Source organism: Megascapheus bottae, chromosome 11 (assembly GCF_031878675.1).
Source record: "Megascapheus bottae isolate mThoBot1 chromosome 11, mThoBot2.hap1, whole genome shotgun sequence".
NCBI lineage: Eukaryota > Metazoa > Chordata > Mammalia > Rodentia > Geomyidae > Megascapheus > Megascapheus bottae.
The window spans coordinates 47593118-47618777 of NC_143519.1; the positions used below are offsets into that span (position 1 = coordinate 47593118).

At 37.3% G+C, this 25660-nt stretch overlaps 1 protein-coding gene across 4 annotated transcripts in view; it reads right to left on the reverse strand.

The window, feature by feature from the left end:
* Positions 1–25660, reverse strand: part of Katnal1 (katanin catalytic subunit A1 like 1) — a 70133-nt gene that overhangs the window by 11438 nt on the left and 33035 nt on the right. For all 4 annotated transcript variants that reach the window (XM_090342209.1, XM_090342208.1, XM_090342210.1 and 1 more), the window contains exons 4-8: positions 21042–21207; positions 13676–13803; positions 13217–13322; positions 3622–3780; positions 2168–2294 (exon numbers count right to left, since the gene is read on the reverse strand). In XM_090342209.1, the coding sequence (XP_090198335.1) occupies positions 2168–2294; positions 3622–3780; positions 13217–13322; positions 13676–13803; positions 21042–21207 (686 nt within the window). The remainder of the gene's footprint in view (positions 1–2167; positions 2295–3621; positions 3781–13216; positions 13323–13675; positions 13804–21041; positions 21208–25660) is intronic.

Genomic DNA, 25660 nt, shown 5'->3' on the forward strand with positions numbered 1-25660 from the left:
AAGCTAACGTATCTAAACATTAGCCACCGTGCTTCATGGGAGCCTAATGAGGGAAATTTGACTTCTATATGGTAGCCAAATCAGACATATTAACAGAGAGCTACAAAACAAGGAAGCAAAAGAAATCATGAAATTCAGTGCAGGGTTTGAATCCAGTAAGACAAGCCAATTTTTCTTTAGCAAAATAAATGCTTATTACCTCCAAAAAAAGAAATACATCAGAAACTAGGCTCTGTTTTAATTTTTCCCTTTTATTTTAACCATAACTTCCTAAAAATATTTAAATTACTACAAATATTTATATTATGCTATTATTATACATAACAACCCCAATTAATGAAGTTCTCCGAGAAATTAGAACAGCTGAGCAGTCATATTTACTTAATGTAGTAGCCTGAATTTTGTCCTTCAAAATTTTTAAACATATTGAAAAATAACAAAAGAAATAATTTTATAATGAACCTAATTATCAACACTAATATAAAGAATTTGTAGTCACACAATAGAAACTCTTGAAAATAGTGATAAAAAGGTATACATATCACACTTTACTGATATGACTCAGTAGCTGAACGTAACACGGCAGTAAATTTAGAGCAACCAGTTTAATATGCATTCTCTTATTATTAAACTCCTATGTCAATCATTATCAAAAAGAATCAAGCTTTCCAAATATTAATTGGCTATTAACATGTCTCTATGAAGTCCTGAAAAATTTGGATTCAGCCTTTTTTCCCTCAAATCTTAAACATATAATGTTCTTAACATCCATCCCACCAAATACGTCATTCACTTATTCTGAATCAGACGTTAAATGGTTAACTCATTGAAGGAACTGACTCAGTGCATTATTTTGCCTTACAGATGCTTCAGACTATATTCAGAACACACTGTATATGTTAAGTACAGTTGATGGGTGACCTACACACTACTTCCTGTACAGCCATGGTTCTCAAACTTGTTGATCTTAGGATCTTTTTGCACTTTTGCTGAAAGCTCCAAAGAGCTTTTCAGTGTGTAGAATATATGTATCAATATTTGCCATTAGAAATTAAAATAAAAGGGCTAGGATATATCCCAGTCACAAAGCATTTGTCTAACACACACTAGGCCCTGAGTTCAGTCCCCAATACAGGAAGAGAGAATTAAGGAGAGAGGAAAAAAGGAAGAGAAAAAGGGGAGAGGGGAGAGAGGAGTGAGGGGAGAAGGGGGAAAGGAAAAAAGGGAGAGGAATGAGGGTAAAAGGTAGAAAAGTTGAATATGTTAATTTATTTTAAAATAAAATCAATGACTCACTAAAATAAAAAACATATTTTGTTATATATGTACATTATATGTGTGTGTGTGTGTGTGTGTGTGTGTGTGTGTGTGTGTGTGTTAAGTCCAAAGAAATGAGTAAGTCAGGAGCTGAAGGCTCATGTCCGTAATCCTAGCTACTCAGGAGGCTGAGATCTGAGGATCATGGTTAGAAGCCAGCCTGAGTAGAAAAGCCTGTGAAACTCTTTTATCTCCAATTAGCCATTTCCAAAAGTGGAGGTGTGGCTTAAAGTGGTAGAGCACTAGCCCTGAGCATAAAAGCTCAGGGGCAGCACCTAGGCCCTGTGTTCAAGCTCCACAACTGACAAAAACAGAACAAAGCAAGCAAACAAAAACCAGAAATGAGTAAGAAGAAACCAACAAACATTTTAGTGCCTGGCTAAATAGAGATCAGCTAGATTTTCCCATTTGCTCGTGCTTTCCATCTTTTATGATATTCCCAAATTTCACAGCATCTAGAAAATTAATGTTTTTAGACTTTTTTTGTGGTACTGGGGGGCTCAAACTCAGAATCTCACACTTATTAGGAAGGCACTCTAACACTGATCTACACCTACAGCCCTCTGCATATCCTTTCAAAGGGTCTCACGGCTCCTAGCCAGCATTCTAGATTACATCTGAAGAACCTGTGTTGTAATAGTGAGCTCCTTGAAGACCACTGAAAGGAGCCCTTTCCTCTGTAACCTCCGTGATTCATTAGTAGACAGTAATACTTTTGAATTCATGAATAAGTGGATGAATAAAGGATTAAAAATAAACTCCAGGTGCCTTCTTGTATAGTCATTGAGAATTTCCAAAGTATGAGTCTAGATCACTCAAAAAGGAAAGATAGCAGTTAAATGTCAATTACCATCCATCTGAATGAGGAGCTCAGACTTCACTCTGCGACTTGCCTCATGTTCATCAGAGGTTCCTCTTCGACTACAGATCGAGTCTATTTCATCAATGAAGATCGTGGTAGGGGCATAAAACCTAGCCTTTGTGAAAATATTTCCAAGAAATCATTTAATCTATTTAACAGGAGAATGACTATTTTAAAGTTACAGTTAAAATAACAGAAAAATCTTGAAACTTCTAATGTCTCCATATAGCTAATCCAATAAATCACATCAGATAAAAGAAGCCTCAGCCAGGCACAATGGCTCATGCCTGTAATCCTAGCTACTCAGGAGGCTGAGATCTGAGGATCATGGCCAGCCTGGTACTAAAGTCCTTAAGATTCTTATTTCCAATTAACCAGAAAATCAGAAGTGGTGATGTGGCTCAAGGGATAGGGCAGTATCCTTGAGCTGAAGAGCTCAGGGACAGTTGTCCAAACTCAAGAGTTCAAGCCCCACAACCAAAAAAAAAAAAAAAGCAGTCTCTAGCAATTACATGGTTAGCCAGGCACTGGTGGCTCACCCTGTAATCCTCACTACTCAGGAGGCTGTGATCTGAGGATCACAGTTCAAAGACAATCTGGGCAGAAAAGTCTCTTTGAGACTTTTAACTCCAATTATCAAAAACTGGAAGTGCAGCTGTGGCTCAATGTGGTAGAGTGTTAGCCTTGAGCAAAAGAACTCAAGGACAGTGCCTAAGGCCCTGAGTTCAAGCCCCACAAATGACCAAAAAAAAATAGAAAACAACAAAAATTATATGGTTGAAGAAACTGGGTAGTAGATACATGGAGATTCATTGTGTTGTTTTGTCATTTGTGTTTAGAAACTTCCATAACGAAAATTCTTTTGTTGTTTTCCTTTTATTTATTTGCCAGTCCTAGAGCTTGAATTCAGGGCCTGAGCACTGTCCTTGGGCTTTCTCAAGACTAGTGGTCTGCCACTTGAGTCACAGCACCACTTCCGGCTTTCTCTATGTATGTGGTAGTGAGGAATTGAACCTAGGTCTTGGTGCATGCTAGGCAAGCACTCTACCACTAGGCCAAACTCCCAGCTGCAAATTCTTTTAAAGATAGTTATCTACTCAAACTTGCATTATTATAAACCCTTACTGAAATGGAACTTATCAGTTTCTAGCTCCATCAACACACCAGACATAAAGAAATACTGATTAACCCATACATGGGCATTTTCTTGTACTACAGCGGGCAGGATGCCCAAAGGGCCTCATTCTGCTTCAGACAGGAAGAAGCATTGAAGACTTACCAACCACCCACAAAGCGCAAGTGTTATCAGTATGTCTAGAACTGTGAAAGTACAAGCACCCTGCTGCTCGTTCAAAAACATTTCTAGGTGAGCAGGTCTAGCTCATGGGGCATCCTGCACCTACACAAATAGTGCCTTGAGATCTGAATACTTCGTCACTCACCATTTCAAACAGCAGACGGACTAACTTTTCTGATTCACCTCGGTATTTTGATGTCAGTGTGGAGGAAGAGACGTTGAAGAATGTTGTACCACATTCAGTGGCAACGGCTTTAGCTAACATAGTTTTACCAGTGCCTGGGGGTCCAACCATCAACACACCCTGAAATTTCAAAATTGGCTTATCAGATTTAAATGTTTTGTCATAAATTATCAACTATTTATGTTGGATTACATAAATTAAAAAATTTATTTTGCCAGTCCTGGGGCTTTCACACAAGGCCTGGGCACTGTCCCTAAGCTTCCTTTGCTCAAAGCCAGCACTCTACCACTTGAAGTACTTGAGCTCCACTTCCAGCCTTTTCTGTTTAGATGGTACTGAGGAATTAAATGTAGGGCTTCATGTATGCTAGGCAAGCACTTTACAATTAAACCACATTCCCACCAAAATTACATAAATATTTCCAACCCTGAAGTACAACTGATGTAAACAAACACACCAAATAAAATTGATTTACACAATTACATCAATGGTCACAGTTAGATCTTAGTACATGTGGCAAGAAATCCTTTTTTTTTTATTGTTGTTGTTGGTCGTGGGGCTTGAACTCCGGGCCTGGCCACTGTCCCTGAGCTCTTCAGCTCAAGGCTACCACCCCTATTCCTAGAGCCACAGCTCCACTTCCGGTTTTCTAGTGTTATTTGGAGATAATTATAAATGTCTCGTTTTGAACCTCAGTCCTCAGATCTCAGCCTCCTGAGTAGCTAGCTAGGCTTACAGGTGTGAGCCACTATACCCAGCTTAAGAAATCATTATTAAAGTGGGCTGTAGCTCCAGGAGTAGGGTGGTAACCTTGAGTTGAAGAGCTCAGGGACAGCACCCAAGCCCTGAGTTAAGGCCCCAAGATTGACAAAAAAAAATCATTATTATCAAGAAAAAAATGTTAATATCACCAGAAGTTTCAGGTCAGTAATCAGAGATAAGCTAATACAAGGTTTGGACAACCAAGAACTTTCTGACACATTTTAGAAAGAACCTTTCAGGAACCCAGTAAAAACATTTACAAATAGTTTTGCACACTATTTAATAGTAACTACTTTATTTAAACATTATGAAAGCATAAGATGACCTTCTATTACACAGGGAACCAATCATAGATTTATTTGATATCTGTAAAGGGACAAATCCTACCCTTCATAATTCATATCACTTTTAATTGAAAATAAAGGTCCCCTTATGAGTTAATACAACAATCAAATCCAGTGCTGATTCAAACATAATCTAATTAGCAACAATTGTATCAGTTTAATGTGCCAGACAGTATGCATAAAATAGTATTACATGATGAAAGAGCACTAAGTATAGACTAAAAATTAAGTTCAATTACTTCTTAGCTTTAAAAGCAAAAAACCCACACATCAGTGAGCAAAGTTACTTAGGGAATAATTTTTCTTCTAATCTTTCTAATGGGAGTTGAGATACATAGTTAATGCTTCTATACAACACACACACACACACACACACACACGCACGCACCAGTGATTCTTTAAGAGGAATGTTGACTTAGCTCTACTTTGGTTTGATAAGGTTCTGGATTTTTTTGCTTCTGTTTTGTTTGTTTTTGTTTTTTGCCAGTCATGAGGCTTGAACTCTGTGCCTGGGCTGTCCCTGAGCTCCTCAGCTCAAGGCCAGCCTTGAGCCACAGGGCCACTTCTGATTTTTCTGGTGATTAATTGGAAATAAGAGTCTCACAGGGGCCGGGAGTTTGGCCTAGTGGTTAAAGTGCTTGCCTAGCATGCACGAGGACCCGGGTTAGATTCCTCGGTACCACATACATAGAAAAAAAAAAAAAAACAGCCAGAAGTGGTGCTAAGGCTCAAGTGGAAGAGCTCTAGTCTTGAGAAAGTCCAAGGACAATGCTCAGGCCCTGAGCTCAAGCCCAGGACTGGCAAAAAAAAAAAAAAAAAAGAGTCTCACAGACTTTTTATGCCTGGGCTGGCTTTGAACTGTGATCCTCAGATCTCAGCCATCTCAGTAGCTAGGATTAGGGCCGTGAGCCACCAGGGCCGGGCTGGTTCAGGGGGTGCTAAGGGAAAGAAAGGGAATCTGTGGGGTAGATAAGGATAAAAAGTGGTAAATATAACATGTGGCAGGTAGGTAATGGGTGTGCCATCACTGCCCTTTTTGTTCCCATCGTGCCTCAGGCTCCTGGCCCATAAGGTGAGTTCCTGTTTAAATGCTTCTTCCCACAATGCCCTGAGTGCCCGCTCAACAAATGAAATGAGTGGGGGCAGAGCATGTACAAATCGTCAAGCAATGGGAGCAAAGGCCAGGGGAGGTGATATGGGAGGAGCCCTGAATCATAAAAGCAGCCCTCCAAGAACCCAACAGGGCTTCACTGGAATCCTCTTTGGAATCCCTGGTCTCTAGAGATCTCCCTACTTCCTGCCGCTTTTCTTGCACTTTCAAATGAATTTGTGGATCTGCTTTAAACACTTGTTCTGTCTTCTGATTCTTTCATGGGCAGATAAAATTAATTTAATTTTAAATCAGCTTAATTTTAAATTCTGGGTGCACACTGAAGTCTCATAAATTCAAACCTCAGAAACCATTCAAATGCTTTACTGGCTACAGAATTCTGATCCATAGAACAAAACTAAAGCCTCCAGTATTTGAAACATAAGCCATATAAAAATTTGTGCTTTGGTGGGAGCTTTTAACTATGTGATTAAGATTTTGGCAATGGAAAATGGGATACTAATGGCATTGCTCTAAGGCACAGCTACAGCTAAGTGCAGGGCTTGGATTCTAGCTAGATATGCGCTGCCCAGGTCCATTTTCTCTTTTCAACATTCAGTTTCAATGCCCTCTCCATCCTGTAGTAATAACAGGAGTTAATTTCCATCTGTATGCAGAAACAATTCATAGACATGGCACAGAATTTCCTCTTAGACTCCTTCAACTATCTCCTCTTTCCTGTATATTTCCCTCCTTCCCTCCTTCCCCTCCTTTCTTTTGCCAATCTTGGGGCTTGAACTCAGGGGCCTGGGAGCTCTATCCCTGCGATTTTGCACTCAAAGCTAGCAATCTACCACTTTGAGCCACTGTGACATTTCTGGTCTTCTGGTGGTTAATTTGAGATAAGATTCTGTCCCGGCTGACTTTCAACAGTCATCCTCAGATCACAGTTTCCTGAGTAGCTAGAATTACAGGTATGAGCCACTGCCATCCAGCTGTTTCTACATCTTTGGCATGGCATACAAGGCTCTTCATAAGAGGTGGGTCCATATCTCATTCCAGCATGTCTTTTGTTACTAATATGCCCCACAATAAACACTGTACGTCCAGCCACACTGAACCAATATGATTCCCCCTATGTAACTCATATTAACTATGTCCTTGTACACTTTTCATTTTTTTGGACATGACACCCATTCTACCTCACAGTCTTTCCCTCATCTGACTCTGACTTCTAGCCATCTTTGAAGCTCAGAGCCAGCTGATCTGGAAACCATCCCTGATAGTATCTTCTACCGTGATTTAGATATACTCTTCTCTGTTGCTACAGCACCTTGTTCATTACTATACCATAACACTAGTCACCACTGATTTTAGTAAATACTGTACTCAATACTTTGCCCCCATTATAATATATGCCTGTTTTCACAAAGACAATGAGCAGGCATCTTGTGGTTATTTATGTATCCTTATCTGCACTTAATCTACCACTTGACACACAGTAAATTCTCAATAAATGTATACATGGCCAATGTACACTTACTTGAATGCCTACTAAATGCATGGCCTTGATGACAAAGAGTTACATCAGTGAGGACTTGCATAAATCCTCAAGAAACTTTTAATCTAGAAGACACACATAAATTATAGTACCATTTAAAAAGTGCTATGATAGGCTGAGTGGTAAATCACTCAATTTAATGGTAATTCAGGTACATATATTTTCATAGTTCTAGCTATTATCAGATGCTGTTGCAAGGCTTCATTAACTCATAATTCATTTCATCTTTACATTATTTGGATAAGATGGCTATTATGATCTACATTTTATAAGGAAAATGGAGTATAGAGAAATGTAGTTAACTTCCTCAAAGCTACAAAGTTAGTTGTGAGAAAGGGCCACAACTACACCAAGGCAGTATGCTTGCAGGTTCTGTGCCCTTTATAAACACAAGAGATGCCTTGCATGTGAGTGTAGGTACAGACAATAAAGTAAATATCTCAGTAATACAAGTCACAGAGTTGTGGCTTCCCAGTACATATAAAAGATGTGTCTATACTATACCTGTGCTTCATTGAGTGGGCAATAGTATTACATTAAAGAAAAAATAATGTGTATATCTTAAATAAATATTTTATGGCTTTAAAAAGTCATCTAACCTGTTGGAAAAATAGACATTCCTAATGCAGCATTTCCCAAAATCTTCTATTTTTCTAAAAGCAATAACTGAAGTACAATAAATCAAAGTGTAATAACATAAGACATGTCTGTACTCAGTGTGCTTTCCTTACAAAATTCCAGTCCATCTATTTCCAATGCATTTATACTTTGTCACCTACATTCCACTGCTCAAGTCTCATCATCCTAAACTCTACACCATTTGAAATGTCTTCAACATGGTAAAATCCTTGCAATCCTACAAATCTCATTTCAAATCCCACATCCCCTGGCAGAAAGCCTTCCATGGTGATACTATGTCTTCCCTTGCTGAGCCCAGAGCACACGAACCTGCACAACCTATGTATGTGACTTTATTGTCTTTGACTGAAAGCCACCTGTAGCTGCCTAACTCTCCATATAAGAAGTCTCACAGTCCAGGGACTTGAAATCCTATATGTTTTTCAAGCAAGTCAACTAAGTTTGTGCCATCTATCAGTTCATCTAAAAGTACTAAAAAAGAACATGAAGAAATTAATTGATAAAGTAAAAAATCATACTTTTGTGACCATGGAGAGAAGTTGGTTGAAAACATCTAATGATCTTGTCTTTAAAAAATAACATTAATGAAAACTTAATAATATATTTAACATTTTTTTTGTTGGTCCTGGGGATTGATCTTTGGGCCTGGGTGCTGTCCCTAAGGCTCTTCAGCTCAAGGCTATCACTATACCATTTGAGCCACAGTGCAACTTCCAGTTTTCTGGAGGTTAATTGGAGATAAGAGTCTCATAGACTTTAGTGCCCCAGCTGGCTTTGAACTGCAACTCTCTGATCTCACCCTCCTGAGTAGCTAGGATGACAGACGTGAGCCACTGTGCTTACATTTAACTTTTGAAGGTTCAAAAATATTACCAACAGACTATAATCACCTTCAGCTAGGCTAAGGTTTTGTCCCTCATTCTACAATTTACTGTGACACTTACTGTGACCTTCACCCTCTGTTAGAGATAGTTACTTGCAGTTTGTAAGTTCTCCACTGGGGAAGCTATCCCCACCAAAAGTAAAGATACTTTCCCCCGTTCCCTATCCAATTTCAAATAACCAAATACAAATATATACAGATATATAAGGTAACAAAGTGAGATACTGTAAAAATATGAGATAACCAAGGGACAGCAAAAGAGATGAGAGATAACATAGTACCTTAACAACAGCAATCATTCATTATATGGCTTATGTTTTTATATCCTAGAGATCCTTTCATTTAGCGTCCTACTATATGGCCTTTTGTATCAAGGTTTTTGCTCTATTGCAGATCTCTGCTAGGAGAGCCCAAGGTTTCTACTGATTATGACAAGTGAGGGAAACCATTGAGCCTAAGTTCCTTTGAGTCTGGCTTACTTCACTTAATATGATCTTTTCTAAGTCTGGGTGGAGGGGAGGGAAATGGGGACCATGACATGTGAAAGGGTATCAATGTATGGGAATTAATGCACCATCTATCTGGCAAATATCATGTAACCCTTCTATTAATTACAATAAAATATATGAAAAAATAAATAAATAAATAAATAAACAAAAGCAAAGATGGAAGTCAGGCCAAACTCTAGATCTCATACTGAGGGCAGGAAAAACAAAAAACAAACAAAAAACCCCACCTATCTGTCATATACTTTACTTTTAATACCTCATGTTCAAAGTTGGGAATGGTTTCCAAAATATTTTGACTACTAGAGCAGATTGCAAGGTTACAAACTTTAAACAGTGCAAACATGAAACGATATGTACATTTTCTTCAATTTTATCAGCCTCTAAGATAACAAATAAATGGAATGATGGATTCTATGTTTCTGAGTAATTAAGCAATTGGAAGAAAATTATCTGAGATTGTTGCTTTACTACAGGTAAATGACCTATGAAAAAAAGTTGGCAAATACAACTGGTAGACAAACGAATTCAACAGATGCCAAGATTGACTCACAGCACCAGATGCAGTAGGCAGACATCACTATTCAGCTACCCTGTGTTTGTCTTTACATTTTGTTTTTTGTAATTCAAATGTACGAACAAGTGCTAAAACTGGTATTAAAAATATATATATGAGGGGCTCACACCAGTAATCCTAGCTACTCAGGAGGTTGAGATCTGAAGATCGTGATTTGAATTCACGCCAGAAGAAAGTCTGTGAGACTCTTTTCTCCAATTATCCAGCAAAAAGCAGGAAGCTGAACTGTACCTCAAGTAATAAGAGTGCTAGCCTTGAGCAAAAACTAGTGAGAACCCCAAGTACCAGCACTCCTCCAAAAAAAGAAAAGAAACTACATGCAGGAAACACTGAAATTTAAGTTTTCTTATAAGACATAGGCTATTTAATACAAAATTGAGCCCAGTGTGGTGGCTTACACCTGTAATCCTAGCTACTCAGGAGGCTGAGTTTTGAAGATTGAGGTTCAAAGCCAGCCAGGGCACTAAAGTCCCTGAGATTCTTATCTCCAATTAACCACTAGAAAACAGGAAGTGGCACTGTGGCTCCAGGGGTAGAGTGGTAGCCTTGAGCTGAAGTGCTCAGGGATAGCTGTGCCCAGGCCCAGAGTTCAAGATCCACGACTGACAAAAACAAACAAACAAACAAACAAACAAACAAAAAACCTTGCTAGCTATGTCCTTTGCCATACAGAAGCCCTGCAGTTTAATGCACTCCCATTTGTCCAAACTTTCTTTAATTTGTAGTGTTTCTGGGTTTTTATTAAGAAAGTTTGACCTGTGCCAAGAAGACCTAGTGTATCTCCTATTCCTTCTTATAAAGTTTTCAAGGTATCTGCTTTTACCCCGAGGTCTTTGATCCATTTGGAGTTAATCCTGGTACAGGGTGACATAGGAGGATCCAACTTTAGTTTTCTGCAGGTGAATAACCAGTTCTGCCAGCACCACTTGTTGAAGAGGCTGTCTTTATTCCATTCTATTTTTTTGGCTCCCTTATCAAAGATTAGATGGCTATAAGTCTGCGATTAGGTGGCCATAGGTCTGTGAGTTAATTTCTGGGTTTTCAGTTCTATTCCATTGGTCCTCAAGCCTGTTCTTGTGCCACTACCAAGCTGTTTTGGTTACTATAGCTCTGTAATAGAATCTAAAATTTGGTATTGATATTCCTCCAGTGCTGTTCTTTCTGCTAAGAATTGTTTTTGCTATATGTTTTTCTTATTATTCCATATGAAATTTTGGGTTGCTTCTATTTCCTTAAAGAATGACATTGGGATATTGATGAGTATTGCATTGAATTTAGAGATGGCCCTTGGCAAGATTACCATTTTCACAATGTTAATTCTTCCAATCCGGGAGCATGGGAGGTTTTTCTACTTTCTTAGTTCTGCTTTAATTTCCTTTTTCAGGTTTTTAAAGTTTTCATCAAAAAGGTCCTTTACATTCTTAGTTAAGTAATTCCTATTTTTTTTCCTTTGAGGCTATTGCAAAAGGAGTTGTTTTCCTGATTTCTGCCTCGATTCTCTCGTTGTTGTCATACAGGAAAGCAGTTGATTTTTGAGGGTTAATTTTATACCCTGCTACCTTGCCAAAGTTTCAAATCAACTCTAGCAACTTGGGAGTAGAGTCCATAGGGTTCTTTAAATACAGAATCATGTCATCTGCAAAGAGGGAAAATTTCACTTCCTCTTTCCCTATTTAGATCCCCTTCAAAATTACTTCTTGCCTTATTGCTCTGGCTAGGAATTCTAATACTATATTAAAGAGGAGTGGAGAGAGTGAGCATCCTTATCTCATTCCTGATTTTAGAGGAAATGGCTTTAGCTTATTGCCATTAAGTATAGAAAACTCGCAGAGTAGGAGAAGATCTTCACTAACCATACAACAGACAAAGGCCTCCTATCTAAAATATATCTACAGCTAAAAAAATTGAATATCTCCAAAACAAATCTTCAAAGAAATAATCATCCCATTAAAAGACCTAAAGAGAGACTTCTCTGAAGAAGAAATAAGAATGGCCTATAGACACATGAAGAAATGCTCAACATCTCTGGCCATAAAGCAAATGCAAATCTAAACAACTTTGAGATTCCACCTCACTCTAGTTAGAATGGCCATGATCAAGAAATCTAATAACAACAGATGCTGGAGGGGATGTGGCCAGGAGGGATCACTACTACACTGTTGGTGGGAGTGCGAACTCGTTCAACCATTCTGGAAAGCAGTATGGCGATTCCTCAAAAGACTAAGCATAGAGCTCCTCTATGACCCAGCAATTCCACTCCTTGGCATTTATACCCAAATGTTCAGAAACAAGGATATACTAAAGCCACTAGCACATGCCATGTTCCTGGCAGCACCATTTACCATAGTGAAATATGGATCCAACCCAGATGCTCCTCAGTAAATGAATGGATCAAGAAGATGTGGTACTTCTACACAATGGATTTCTATGCTGACATCAGAAAGAATGACATTGCCCCATTTGTTTGGAAAAAATCATATTAAGTAACATAAGCCAGACCCACAGGAACATAGGCTCAATGGTTTCCCTCATTTGTAATATTTAGTACACACCTAGTACTCTCCTAGCAGGGGATTACAATAGCTCAAAACCTAGGTACATAGGTCATATAGGATGAGACTAAATGAAAGTATCTCTAGGATATGAAAACAAACGCTTTATCTTGTGTTTGTTGTTCTAAATGTACTATGTTATTTCTCTTTTCTTTTGTTGCCCTTTGGTCAATCTCTATTGTTACTGCATCTGACTTTGTTACCTGGTATATTATATATATATATATATATATATATATGTTTATTTGAAATAGGAAAGGGAAGGGGAAAACAAGATGATTGGGAGGGGTTGGGGGGGTGGAAAATGGGGACAAAAACATGAGAAGGGGTATCATTGTGTGAGAAGTAATGCACCTACTATCTGGTGAATATAACTGTAACCCCTCTATATATTACCCCAACAATTTAAAAAAAACTGATTCCCAGTACCTGAGAGAAATGTCTTTAAACACTTCTAAAACCATTTATCCTGCTACACAAATGTAATACACTTCAACTACAAATCCAAATCCAGGTATTCTGCATATATATAAACATTCTCTGACCTTTGCAAACTGCACAGAACACAAAAAAACTACCTCAATAGTGTCTTTAACTAGCTAGCAGTGGTCTTCTACCAAAAGGATTTTAACAAATTCTCACCTTCCATGGCCTCCTGATTCCTTTAAAAAAGTCAGGCATCCACATCGGAAGAACAACAGCTTCCCTTAGCAACTTCTTAGCCTCTTCCAGATCTGCTATGTCATCCCTTTATAAGAACAAAACAGTTCTGTAATATTTGTTTTGGACCACTTTTAATTAATGGTCAAAAGTAATTATTTAATTTTTTAACTTACAAATTTATTCTTCTAAAATTGTTCTAATACTACATGAAATGATTAGTGAAAGTATATTATAATTATTAATTAGGATATATTACTCAATTAACAAACCCTTGTCAGTAATTTTAAAATCAAATTAACAAGTAAAATGTCCTTGTTAATTATTAGAACAGTACAGATGAAGGCATAATCAGAAGATTAACAGATAACAAGAGAAGACTCCCAGCAAGCCAAGCTATGACCTGATTTCTCCCCTACTTCAAGAACTTTAAAGACTAACCAGTGAATGCTAGGATTCCTGGACACAATGTCTCTCTCTAGGGCTTCCACAAGATCCTTATCATATCCAGCACCATCATATTTCGGAATTTCTCCATCACTTGCACCATCTTGCATATTTTTCCTTCCCTGGGGATATATATATACATATATATATGAAAAAAAGAATTCTAGTCAATAACAAAATAATTTTATTGAATATCATCAAGGTTTCAAACTATTATAATATAATTTAATTCTCTCTCTCTCTCTCTCTCTCTCTCTCTCTCTCTCTCTCTCGCTCTCGCTCTGTACATGTACTCTTGCACACAGGTGTAGAGGTGGAGGCAGGAATAGAACTCTGGGCCTGGTATATACTAACAAGTGCTCTGCCAATGAGCAACAGCCACATAATCACTTTTTTAAAAGAGTTTCTTACAATTTACAATAGTGTTTCTGATTAATTGGAAATAAATGAATTTGTCAAATTTATTGTAATCATCTACATTGTGGTAATAGGAAAGGGGGAATATAGATAAGATTAAAATGATCCTGCTGGGTCCCAATAGACTAGAAGAAAGCCTACTTCTGATTGATGAATACTGAGGATTTCCTGCACTGTTAAGTGAATAATCAAAATATTAACATACAAGAAAGAAAATTGGCTACTGAGAATTTACCATGTGGCAGAGAAGTCTCACATACATTATAATTTCAATATAAGAGCCCTAAAAAGTAGATATTTTTCTTTTTATTAAAAAAGAAAGAAAACAGCCAGGTGCCAGTGGCTCACAACTGTAATCCTACTCAGGAAAATGAGATCTGAGGACCACAGTTCAGAAAAAATAAGTCTGTAAGCCTCTTATTTCCAATAAACTACTCAGTTAAAAAGCCAGAAGTAATACTTTGGCTCAAGTAGTAGAGCGCAAGCCTGCAGCACAAAGAGACTCAGGAGAGTGCCTAGGCTCTGAGTTCAAGCCCCAGGACTGGACTGGAAAAACAAAACAAAACAAAACAAACACAAAAAAACAAACCTAAGACTGACAAAAACCAAGTAATACATAAGTTTACTAGTAAATAACAGGGCAGAAAATTTAACTCACGCCTTCCTGCCTTCCTGAGGAATTTTGTTCTCTAAAACTTTATAATAAACAGCATTGGATATTTTGTTATTTACAAATTAGGTGCTATATGTATTTTTATGAGTCAGATTGATAAATCTTGTGTATACATATATTTTCCAGAAAAGTCATTATTAAACATATATCAGAAGATAATAATCATTCATCAAACAGTGCAATTTATGCAACTCTTCATCAATAAAAAGAGAATACTCCAATTTAGTTTGCAACATCACTTTTGTATAAAATATCCTAAGGCCTATATATGAGAAGGAAAATATTCATAAATGGCCATTTGTTCCATATAATTCAGTGAAACAAAGTTCTTCAAGTTTAATAACGTAAATTCAATGACTATCATTTACCTAATTTTAATGTAAATTCCACTTAAAAGCATATACAGTTTTCATCATGAGATAACAGCAGTATTATTCTTCAGCATTAACTTACAAAAATGCAATCTTGACAATACTTGAGAATCAGTTATTTGCACAGAAATAACAAGTGCATGTTTTTACTCAGAAAGGATAGACTAAAAGACCAAAAGTAAAATATTAAATTGTGGAAAAAACGTTTTTGTTTGTTACAAGTGCTTACATGTATTTTACAGTACTGTGACAAGTTATTCTTGGCAATTATCTCAATCATTTATTTTACTGTTATAATATTAAGCATTATTATTCTAGTCTATAGAATTTATAAATGTTTGAACATATAAAAATCTCTGAACTCACAAAAGGTTTAACTCTTTAAATACTGGCAATGAAACCACTTAAGAAATATTTTTTTTTTGTTGTTGTTGTTTTTCTGCCAATGTCCTTGAACTTTTTGCCCAAGGCGACCACTTGAGCAACTTTCTATTGCTTATAAATTACTTAAGTCTTTTGTTATAGCAGCCTTAACAGACTAACACATCAGGTCCATCCAAATAAGACTTTATTGTTCCTTTGCACTGCAATAATGAAAGATAACCAACTTGAAACCAGAAGCTTTTCTGTTTTTGAGACAAGTGTTCCACTATCAGGCTATTTTCAAATTCACAATCTTCCTTCCTCAGCCTCCTAAGATGTTGGTATTACAGGCAGGCACATTTTATTCACGAAGTAAAAATAAATAAATGAGGTACAAACTGGCCTTACCTGTGGATCTTGGTGGCAGTGTCAGGGAATGGAGGAAAGGGAAAAGGACTCAACAAAAAAATCAGCATGCGAACTGTTATTTATTTTTATTTATTATTATTTTTTTTACACTTAGGGCCTGAACACTGTCCTCAGATTTTCTCATGGCTAGAACTCTACCACTTGAGCCTCAGCACCACTTCCAGCTTTTTTTTTTATATCTATATAGTTATGTTTATATTTCCATTACCATGTCCATAGCATTGGGTATGGAAATATTGAGTCCTTGCTCTTGTACTCTTTGGATTTAATAGCCACATATTAAGGATACCATGCGCCTTTTGTTCCTTAGCATTTCCAGCTTTTTTCTATGCATGTGGTACCGAGGAATCGAACCTGGGTCTTTGTGCATGCTAGGCAAGCACTCTACCACTAGGCCAAACTCCTGGCCCCTTAACATTGATTTTTACATCATATTTCAAATGACAAGTTTAACAGACAAGTGTTCAAGAAGGGAATCTCTATATACAATCATTGGAACTTAGTTTTAAGAACTTAATCAAAATTAGGCTAAGGGTTTGTATGTCATAGAAACATATCAATTTATGAAATAAAACATTATGTCTATACAGTCGTAGGTTTTTATGTCTATATAGTTTATATTTCCATTACCATGTCCAAAGCATTGGGTATGCAAGTACTGAACCCAGAGCTCAAGCCCAGGACTGGCAAAAAAAAAATGAAAAATCAATGTTAATAAATTCTTTAATGAAAAAAAAAACCAAACCAAACCAAAACAAAAAAACAAAACAAAACAAAACAAAAAAAAAAAAACAGCATGGTAGGCTTGGACCTAGCCTGAAGCTTTTCAGCAGTTTAAAAACAAGAAAAAGGTTGTAATCTCCCAGAAAATGAACTGTTAACCTTATCCAGAAGAAGTATTCATGATACATTAAAGTAAAGTAGGAAGCTTAAATATGGCGAAAGATTAAAAGCTCAGCAGGTGAACAGATTCCAGTCCTAGCTCCACTGCCTAATTACTAGGATTCTGGTACTTCAACATCCTTCTCCATAAAACAGGAAGCATAATGCTGACATCACAGAAGTATAGCAAGCAAATCAATACACACAGAAAGCATCAAAATGAATTTTGTAGATAAAGACAAAAAAGTAAGAGCTCCCAAAGAAAAGCAACGTTTTGCTATACCTGCTAGTACTAGTTGTTCTATCATACAGTTCCTAACACTAAAATGCCAAGTCAATACACCAGGGACCTTGAAGAAAATAGGTAAATTTTCTTAGCTCACATTTTTACATTTATAAAGGTAAGTAAGTAGTTGGAATATAGCAGCAGCCTTCAAAATTTCATCACATAGAGAAAAATATTTTCAATCCTGAAATCTACCTGCACATGTTATCCTGTTTTTGTTTTTGCCAGTCCAGGGCTGAACTCAAGGCCTGAGCACTGTCCTTGGGCTTTCTCAAGGCTAGAGCTCTACCACTTGAGCCACAGCACCACTTTTGGCTTTTTCTATGTATGTGGTACTGAGGAATCAAACCCTGGTCTTTGTGCATGCTAGGCAAGCACTCTACCACTAGGGCCAAACTCCTGGCCCATAAACATGATTTTGTAACTAAATTTTTATGCATTTACCTATTTTCTCAAGATAATACTGTCTTTACTATGGACAATAAACTGATTTATTTGGTCTGTTCTACTTTATGTTATTGTAGTTATTGTTGTTTATAAGCTGGTTGCAACAAACAAACCTGATTAAGAAGGATAAAAAGGGGAAGAAAACCTCAAAAGGGATATTCCAATATTCACTTTCAAATCTGGCCTCAATGGAAGTGGATGTTAGCAGTTTACCTAAGCCGCCTCAAGCCCTATCAGAGTCTCCAGTTTAGTTTTCAAGTCTCTAGCCTGCTGATAAATATTTGAATAGCTGAGATAGTTAGAACTAAGCTGAGTACACCTTTCAAATTCTAATGAAATTTCTATGAGTTTTTTTAATCGGGGCTCTTTTCTTTCCACAATGACTCCGAAAATCTCTTTTATCTCCAAACAACTAGAGAGTTCTTTAAAAAGAAAAGAATGGGGCTTATTTTCTAATGACATTCTGAGTATTTGTCAGTGAAAGAATAACTAAGACTTAGAAAATTATTTGGAAACATTATGAATAAAAAACATTTATAGTCTCCAGAAATAGGTACCTGACATTTAACAAGAGCTCCTTGATTATTTTGTTCTTAGAGTAAGAGTCACAATTAAAGATCAGTATTTAATTGTTGGGAAGTTCTTTTTTCAAATCCAACTCAGATTTTCAGTGTAGCTTGGTAGGGAAACAGTACAATGTGAAAAATCTTGAGGTGAAGGGAAACGATATGTGACTTCACAATTGCAGTTCCCTCAGAACCCATTACATACTGTGGCAAGAATGGCAAGTTACTTCAGCTCTCTATACTACAGTTACTTGATCTGTACAAAGTGAAGTAGGATCTATTTTTCATAAATTCCCTTATAATCACTCTGAATGGTGCCTACCAAAGAAGCATATAACAAATCATGGCTACAATGCTTCTCTTGCGTTATATGAGATTAAAGACTAATGAAAACTCAGTCTTTTCTAAAAGTTTGCCTCAAACCTAATGGCAGAGTAAGGATTAGAACTTGACCCCTACTGTAATTCTCTAAAATGCAAGGGGTGGGGGTATGAGGGAAGGGAAGGGAATAGGCTGTGGACGTGGTGGTGTGGCTCAAATAGTAGAGCACTAGCCTTGAGCTCAATTTCACCAGCTAGAAAAGCCATGACTTTCATTAGTTTCACTCATTAATCTCCAAAAGGATGAGATGGATTGTTTATTTTACAGTATACAAGCTTCTACAAATTTTAAACATTAAAAAATCACTTTGGTGTCCCATAAAGGCATAGAGATTAAATATATCTTTGAATCTTTTCTCATAGTAGAAATGCGTATAAAGGGGCCAGAATCTTGGCCTAGAGATAGAATGCCTGCCTGCCTACCATGCATAAAGCCCTAGGTTCAATTCCTTGGTACCACATACACCAAAAAAAGCAGGAAGTGGTGCTAAGGCTCAAGTGGTAGAGTGCTAGCCCAAGGACAGTGCTCAGGCCCTGAGTTCATGCCCCACAACTGAAAAAAAAATAGAAATGCACATAAATACCAGTTTCCACATTCATAATGCCCAGAAGTTGGTCTACCTAGAGCCCTTATCTATAGTTTTATATACTGAAAATCAAATGTAGTACATGATTTTTAAGGATATGTCATTTAACTGTTCATTATACATATGTCATGAATCTGAGGGCAGATCCTGACTTTTTAGCTAGTGAAACTTTTGTGGCAATTCACTATATCATCATTCATTTATGACAACACAATGCATGAGAAATTCTATCAATCAAAGTTTCTGTCATCCTGGTTAGTTCCTTTTCTTTTTTTTTTTTTTTTTTTTGGAGGGTCATGGGGCTTGAACTCTGGGCCTGGGCACTGTCCTTGAGCTCTCCAGCTCAAGGCTACCACCCTACCTCTTGAGCCACTGCCCCACTTCCCATTTTTTTAGTGATTAACTGTAGGTAAGAGTCTCTCATTCTTTTGTTCCAGGGCTGGCTTTGAATGAAGATCCTCAGATCTCAGCCTCCTGAGTAACCAGGATTACAGGCATGAGCCATTGTGCCTGGCTTTAAGATTATTTCCCATTGTTTGTGACTGAATGGTATGACTTACAATAAAGCAGACTCAAGACCTTGAATTAAATCCCCAGTACAGCATAAACTAAAAAGAAAAACAAAACCTACAGTTCTAAAGTCAATTTTGAGACAGCACAGGATTTCCACCCAATACTATGTTCACCACCTAATTTTTCTAGGTAAGTAAATGTGCACAATGAAAATTAACTATGGGGCCGGATGTGATGGCTCAGGCCTGTAATCCTAGCTATGTAGGAGGCTGCAATCTGAGGATCAAGGTTCAAAGCCAGCCCGGAAAAGGACCTGAGACTCTTATCTCAAAAAAAAAAAAAAAGAAAGAAAGAAAGAAAGAAAAGAAAAAGAAAAGAAAAAGGAGAAAATTAACTATGCAAAGTTTTCTCATTAATGAAAAAAATGTTTTCTATATAATTTCATATAAATCAAAGCTTCAAAGAAAAAACCCTTAACAATAGTAAAAGCTATGCTGGGCCATGAGTTTGTCCTAGTGGTAGAGTGCTTGCCTAGCATGTACAAAGACCCAGGTTCGATTCCTTGGTACCACATACATAGAAAAAAGCTGGAATTGGTACTGCGCCTTAAGTAGCAGACCACTAGCCTTGAGAACAAAAGGACAAGGACAGTGCTAAGGCCTAGTTCAAGCCCTAGAACTGGCAAAAAAAATAAATAAATAAGCTTCACCGTGCAAAAAAAATAGTAAATGCTATGTTATCCTTCATCTTATTCTGTCAATGTTGTCTCTCTCTCCCTCCCTTCCTCTCTTTCTCTACATTTCCTTGTGTCTTTTCTTGTCTCTGTCTCTCTTCCCCCCACCCCTCTCTGCATGTGTATGTGCTACTTTGTATAGAATACAGGGTGGGTCTCAAGAACACTGGACAAGTGCCTTGTCAGCTCCTTGGTTTTTATTTTGTTTCTGAAACAGGGTCTTGAAACTTTCCTAGGCTAAGCTTAAACATTCACCCCCCTCAAATTATACCACCTCCTAAATGGCTGGGATTATAAGCATGAACTACCCATGCACAGTTTGCTTTGTATAAGACTCTCTCCTACAGTTATGATTTATTTATCATTCATTTTAGTTTAGAATATTTACTAAAATATTTTTGGAAAAGTTTTCAAACTCCCAACAATATTTCAAATGCTGCTATAAAAGGATCCCTTTTACTAAGTACATTTATACCTGTGTGAGTATACATACATACACATATATGCATATATGTATATACATATTCTACTTCTGGCTTATTGGCATTGTAGCATGGCCTTCAAATATAAAGACCACTAAGGTTTTGAAAACCACTTAGATTTTAGTTCTTCCACATCAAAGTCAGAGTACCCTGAAAATTAAAAACTAAAACCCACAATATGCATCAAAGTCACAAGATTCATGTGAGCAAATTACAAAGAGATAGTCTTGCCTTGTCATCTCTCCCTCTTGGTCTATAATCCTTATCTCTACTTGTAGGTTTCTCGCTCTTTGATATGGGATGTGCTCGGCCTACAGGCCCCCGGGCTCCTACTCCTGCCAGTTCTTTCCTCAGAGGTCTTACTTCTCGATTTGGACGCCTGATTTGAGGTGGAGCTCTGACAAAACAAAAATAAAATGAAAATTAATCAATAAAAATATTTTGATACTACCTTAGTTGATAAGATCGATTCATGAAGTGCAAAATCTCCATTTCTGTCTTTGCTAATTCCCTACCATAACTATTAGACTGGCTTTTATATTTTTTCCTCTACAGTGTATTGATTGATACAATTATGAAATACATAAAAATGATACATATGATCTCAGTTACTTTGCTAAAACTAACCATTAATCACCAATAGAGGGCAACACAGACTACCTCCACCTACTACTGTTAATGTAATGGAAAATCAACAATCAGTTGGAAAATCAACTTCACTCCTGTTCTAAATTAAGAATAGGTAAGCTTTTTAAGTATTACAATCCATTTTTTAAAGGAGGGAAAATAAAAGTACTGTTTACATAGTTTACTAATTTATTTTTTACCACCAAGATTATTTTCTCTATTTATACTGGAAACTTCAATATTTCATTCAACAAATTACAATGGGCTTAACAATGAAATCTTGTAACTTACAAGTCAAGTACTTTATGTGCAAATATATTACTCATGCTTTTGGGGTGCCCCAAATCACAAGATCATTAATATTACAGAGGCCTCCAATGTGATTTAGAAATGTTTACAAATGTATAAAAGAAAATGCATTATAAATGACTGTTATTCTTTATGTACTATATTTTTCTCTCTTGTGTTGCCCTTTGGTTAATCTCATATTGTTACAATATCCCACTTGGTTACCTGGTATATTATATAGATGTTTACTTGTTTATTTGAAATAGGAGGGGAAAATAAGGGGAGGGGGTGGAAGGAGGGAAATGGGGACAAAAACATAAGAAGGGATATTAATGTGTGAGAAGTAATGCACCTTCTATCTGGCGAATATAACTGTAACCTCTCTGTACATTGAAATAAAAAAATTATTTTAAAAAAGAAAATGCATAGTAGGTGGCATATTTGGTTTCACTTAATATTGAAACATATCTCCTTCAAACAGTGAAGAGCTAAGGTTTCTCCACTGAGCATTTAGTTGTCACTTTTTGACTAATCTTTACTCCTTCCTGAATGGTTTTTCTCTTTCTACTTATTTGTCATGGCTGTCTTGTATTTGTAGCACTTTAGGTTCATGAGTGTATTAAGCTTTCATCTCTATCATATATCTACTATTCCTTTTCCAGAATCATGCTTTTTGATTCACAGAACTCATCAGAATTTCATTCTTGGTATTATAAAAGGTGACAGAGTACATAATTCAATCAATTGACACCAACAAGACAAGAAACTGGATGGAAAGCCATGAAGGTGCAAGCTCAGGACAAAAAGGTAGTGTCAACATGTTACAAATATAATTCAGTCTATTTAGATTGCTGGAATTAGGCTACTACCTGAAACAGTTAGAGATAACTAATGAAAACTACACTTTATCTATTATATTTCCAGGTACCATCATAAGCCTTGCAATTCAGTCCAGTTAAACATTCATTGAACAACCATTAGGTAATATATAGCCTCTACTATTTTGGCCCCAGGAAGACACAAAGAAAATAAGCAGTTATGAAAAAGAAATCCGGGGCCGGGAGTTTGGCCTAGTGGTAGAGTGCTTGCCTAGCATGCACAAAGACCAGGGTTCGATTCCTTGGCACCACATACATAGAAAAAAAAAAAGCCAGAAGTGGTAAAGCTCTAGCTTTGAGAAAGTCCAAGGACAGTGCTCAGACCCTGAGCTCAAGCCCAGGACTGGCAAAAAAAAAAAAAAAGAAAAAAAAAAAAGAGAAATCCACTGTAAGGAAACTAGAAAATAGCCTCATAGCATAATGCCTATAAGGTCAATATTACAATATTGGTTCTAAGAAATCCCTAGATATTTTATACAAATTAGATATTCCGTTCAAATAAAAATGTGAAGAGTGGTAAAATAAATGAATAAAAATGAATAATGTTTTCTGAGTTTACTTTGAAATTTACTAATTACTAAATTAACTCAAAATGTTATAAAATATACTTGAAATTTCCTGTGACATACTATCTTCTTAAATAAAACCAAATCTATTATAAAACCTTAAAAAATGAATAATGATAAATTGCTGTACTCCTAGTATTTCAGCATTGGGGATATAGTTCTGAGGTATAGTGCTTGCCCAGCATTTTTAAGGCAATGGTAAATCCTCAGTAGGGGGTGGGGAAACTCAAGTCTTTTAGTATTTCAATGTGACCAAAAATTTGGTTTTCTCAGTTTTCATTAAGAGTGGAAAGTAGAAAAATACAACTTTGCTCCTATTTATTTCTATTGTACATGCATAAATCTTTCTTCTAAGTTAGATTCATTGGTATAAAGACAATAAAAGACCCACAATCTCTTCCACTCAGGACACATCAAGTTAGCCTTCCATTAGTAGCTGTGCCTGCTATTAATAGCCTGTCACTGTGGCCCAGCTTTTTAGACCACACAGTCAACCAGCCTCACAAACAGCAAGACCAGCACATGCAGATGCCTGCCAGGCAGCTCTGTAGCAACTGAGCTTGCCCATTCGGTCTCGCTGCTAGGGGGTGAATTGCTGGGAATCCTAAGATGGTCCTTCTGTTTTCTCAGCTTGTAATTTCTCTGCCTCAGCTTGCTATTCAACAGTCATTTAGGAGCCCTGTTGTAGTCCATTTGTACACATGTCCAGCTTGGTAACACTATGCTGCAGAATTATTTCCAAGCTGGTATATAGACTGCCTTCCAAATGCTTGCTGTTGACCGTGTCCTGCCACTCAGTATTCTGATGGGCTCATAAAGATCTGAATGGGATTGTTCCACAAACCAGACGTGCCATTTGTGACAAGTCCCACATCTCACAGGAAGTGTGCCTTTACTTTGTAAGTCATCAGTTCCATCTCAGTGCAGTCTGATATTACATTTGTAATACACCCTGCCAACTTCTCAAAGGACATCCTTGATTCTGTCTGTACTTCTTTGTCCATTAGCGCATCACTGCACAATGTCAGGCTTCACTTGAAGGACTAAGTGACAGCTTCCAGGCTGTGTAAACAATAAAACTCTTTGTTTAAAAAAAAAAAGCTAGCTTGGCCAGGAGTTTGGCCTAGTGGTAGAGTGCTTGCCTAGCATGCAGGAAGACCCAGGTACGATTCCTCGATACCACAGACATAGAAAAAAGCCGGAAGTGGTGCTGAGGCTCAAGTGGTAGAGCTCTAGCCTTGAAAAAGTCCAAGGACAGTGCTCAGGCCCTGAGTTCAAGCCCAGGACTGGCAAAAAAAAAAAAAAAAAAAAAAGCTAGCCTCTCTTTAAAAAGACTTTAATGAGTTGCATAATATTACTTACTTTTACTTACTTTTGCCCTAGTGGTCAAACTGACACTATTTGAGCTTAGAGCATTTCAAATAAAGAGAATAAATGGTCAGATCTTCAGGTAACTACAAGAATGCCAGGGCTCAGCACTGGTGGTTCTTCACACCTGTAATCCCAGATCTGAGGATTGTGGTCTGAAGCCAATCCAGGAAGATAAATTCAAAAGACTATCCAACTCACCAGCAAAAAGCTGGAAGTGGAGGTGTAGTAGAATAGCAGTCTGAAGGAAATATCTAAGCAAATATGTAAGACCCTGAGGTCAAGCTCTGGTAGCTATGCTTATATGCACAAGCGCACAAGTGAACAAGGCTCTAATAGCTCACACTCATAATTCTAGCTACTTAAGAGGTTCAGATCTGAGGATCAAGGATTGAATGAAGTCAACCAGGCAAGAAAGACTCTGAGACTTTTATCTCCAATTAAGCACTAAAAAAGTTGGAAGTGCAGTTGCGGCTAAAATGGTACAGTGCTAGTCTTAAAGGGACAGTGTCCATTGTCGCGTGCGCATGCGCGCGCGCTGCGCGCTGCGCGCGCGCCGCGCGCACACACACACACACACACACACACACACACACACAAAAGACAAGAATAAAGAATGTCTACACTGCTTAATCTTCCTATTTGAAATTTCCTTGTGAGAATGGAAAACATGCACAATAAGCCTAATTTCCTCTGAAATCCAGTATCTTTCCAAGCTATGTTAAATATCGGTGTCACATGTAGTATCCTTTTTTTTCTTTGCCAGTTCTGGGGCTTGAACTCAGGGCCTGAGCACTCTTCTTGCGCTTTCTTCAAGGCTAGTGCCCTACCACTTGAGCCACAACACCACTTCTGGCTTTTTCTATGTATATGGTACTGAGAAATCAAACCCAGCTTCATGCATGCTAGGCAAGCACTCTATAACTAGGCCACACTTCTGGCCCCTTAAATGTAAATATCCTTATTGATATTTCATATAATAAGTACCTGAAAACCCAAATATACATCCTCTGAAACAGATATGTAAATTATTATGTATTTATATAATGGAATACAATATACAACCTAACATCTCAAGAGCATAGTTATGAATGAAAAAAACAAGCTCAAACAGTATGATTCC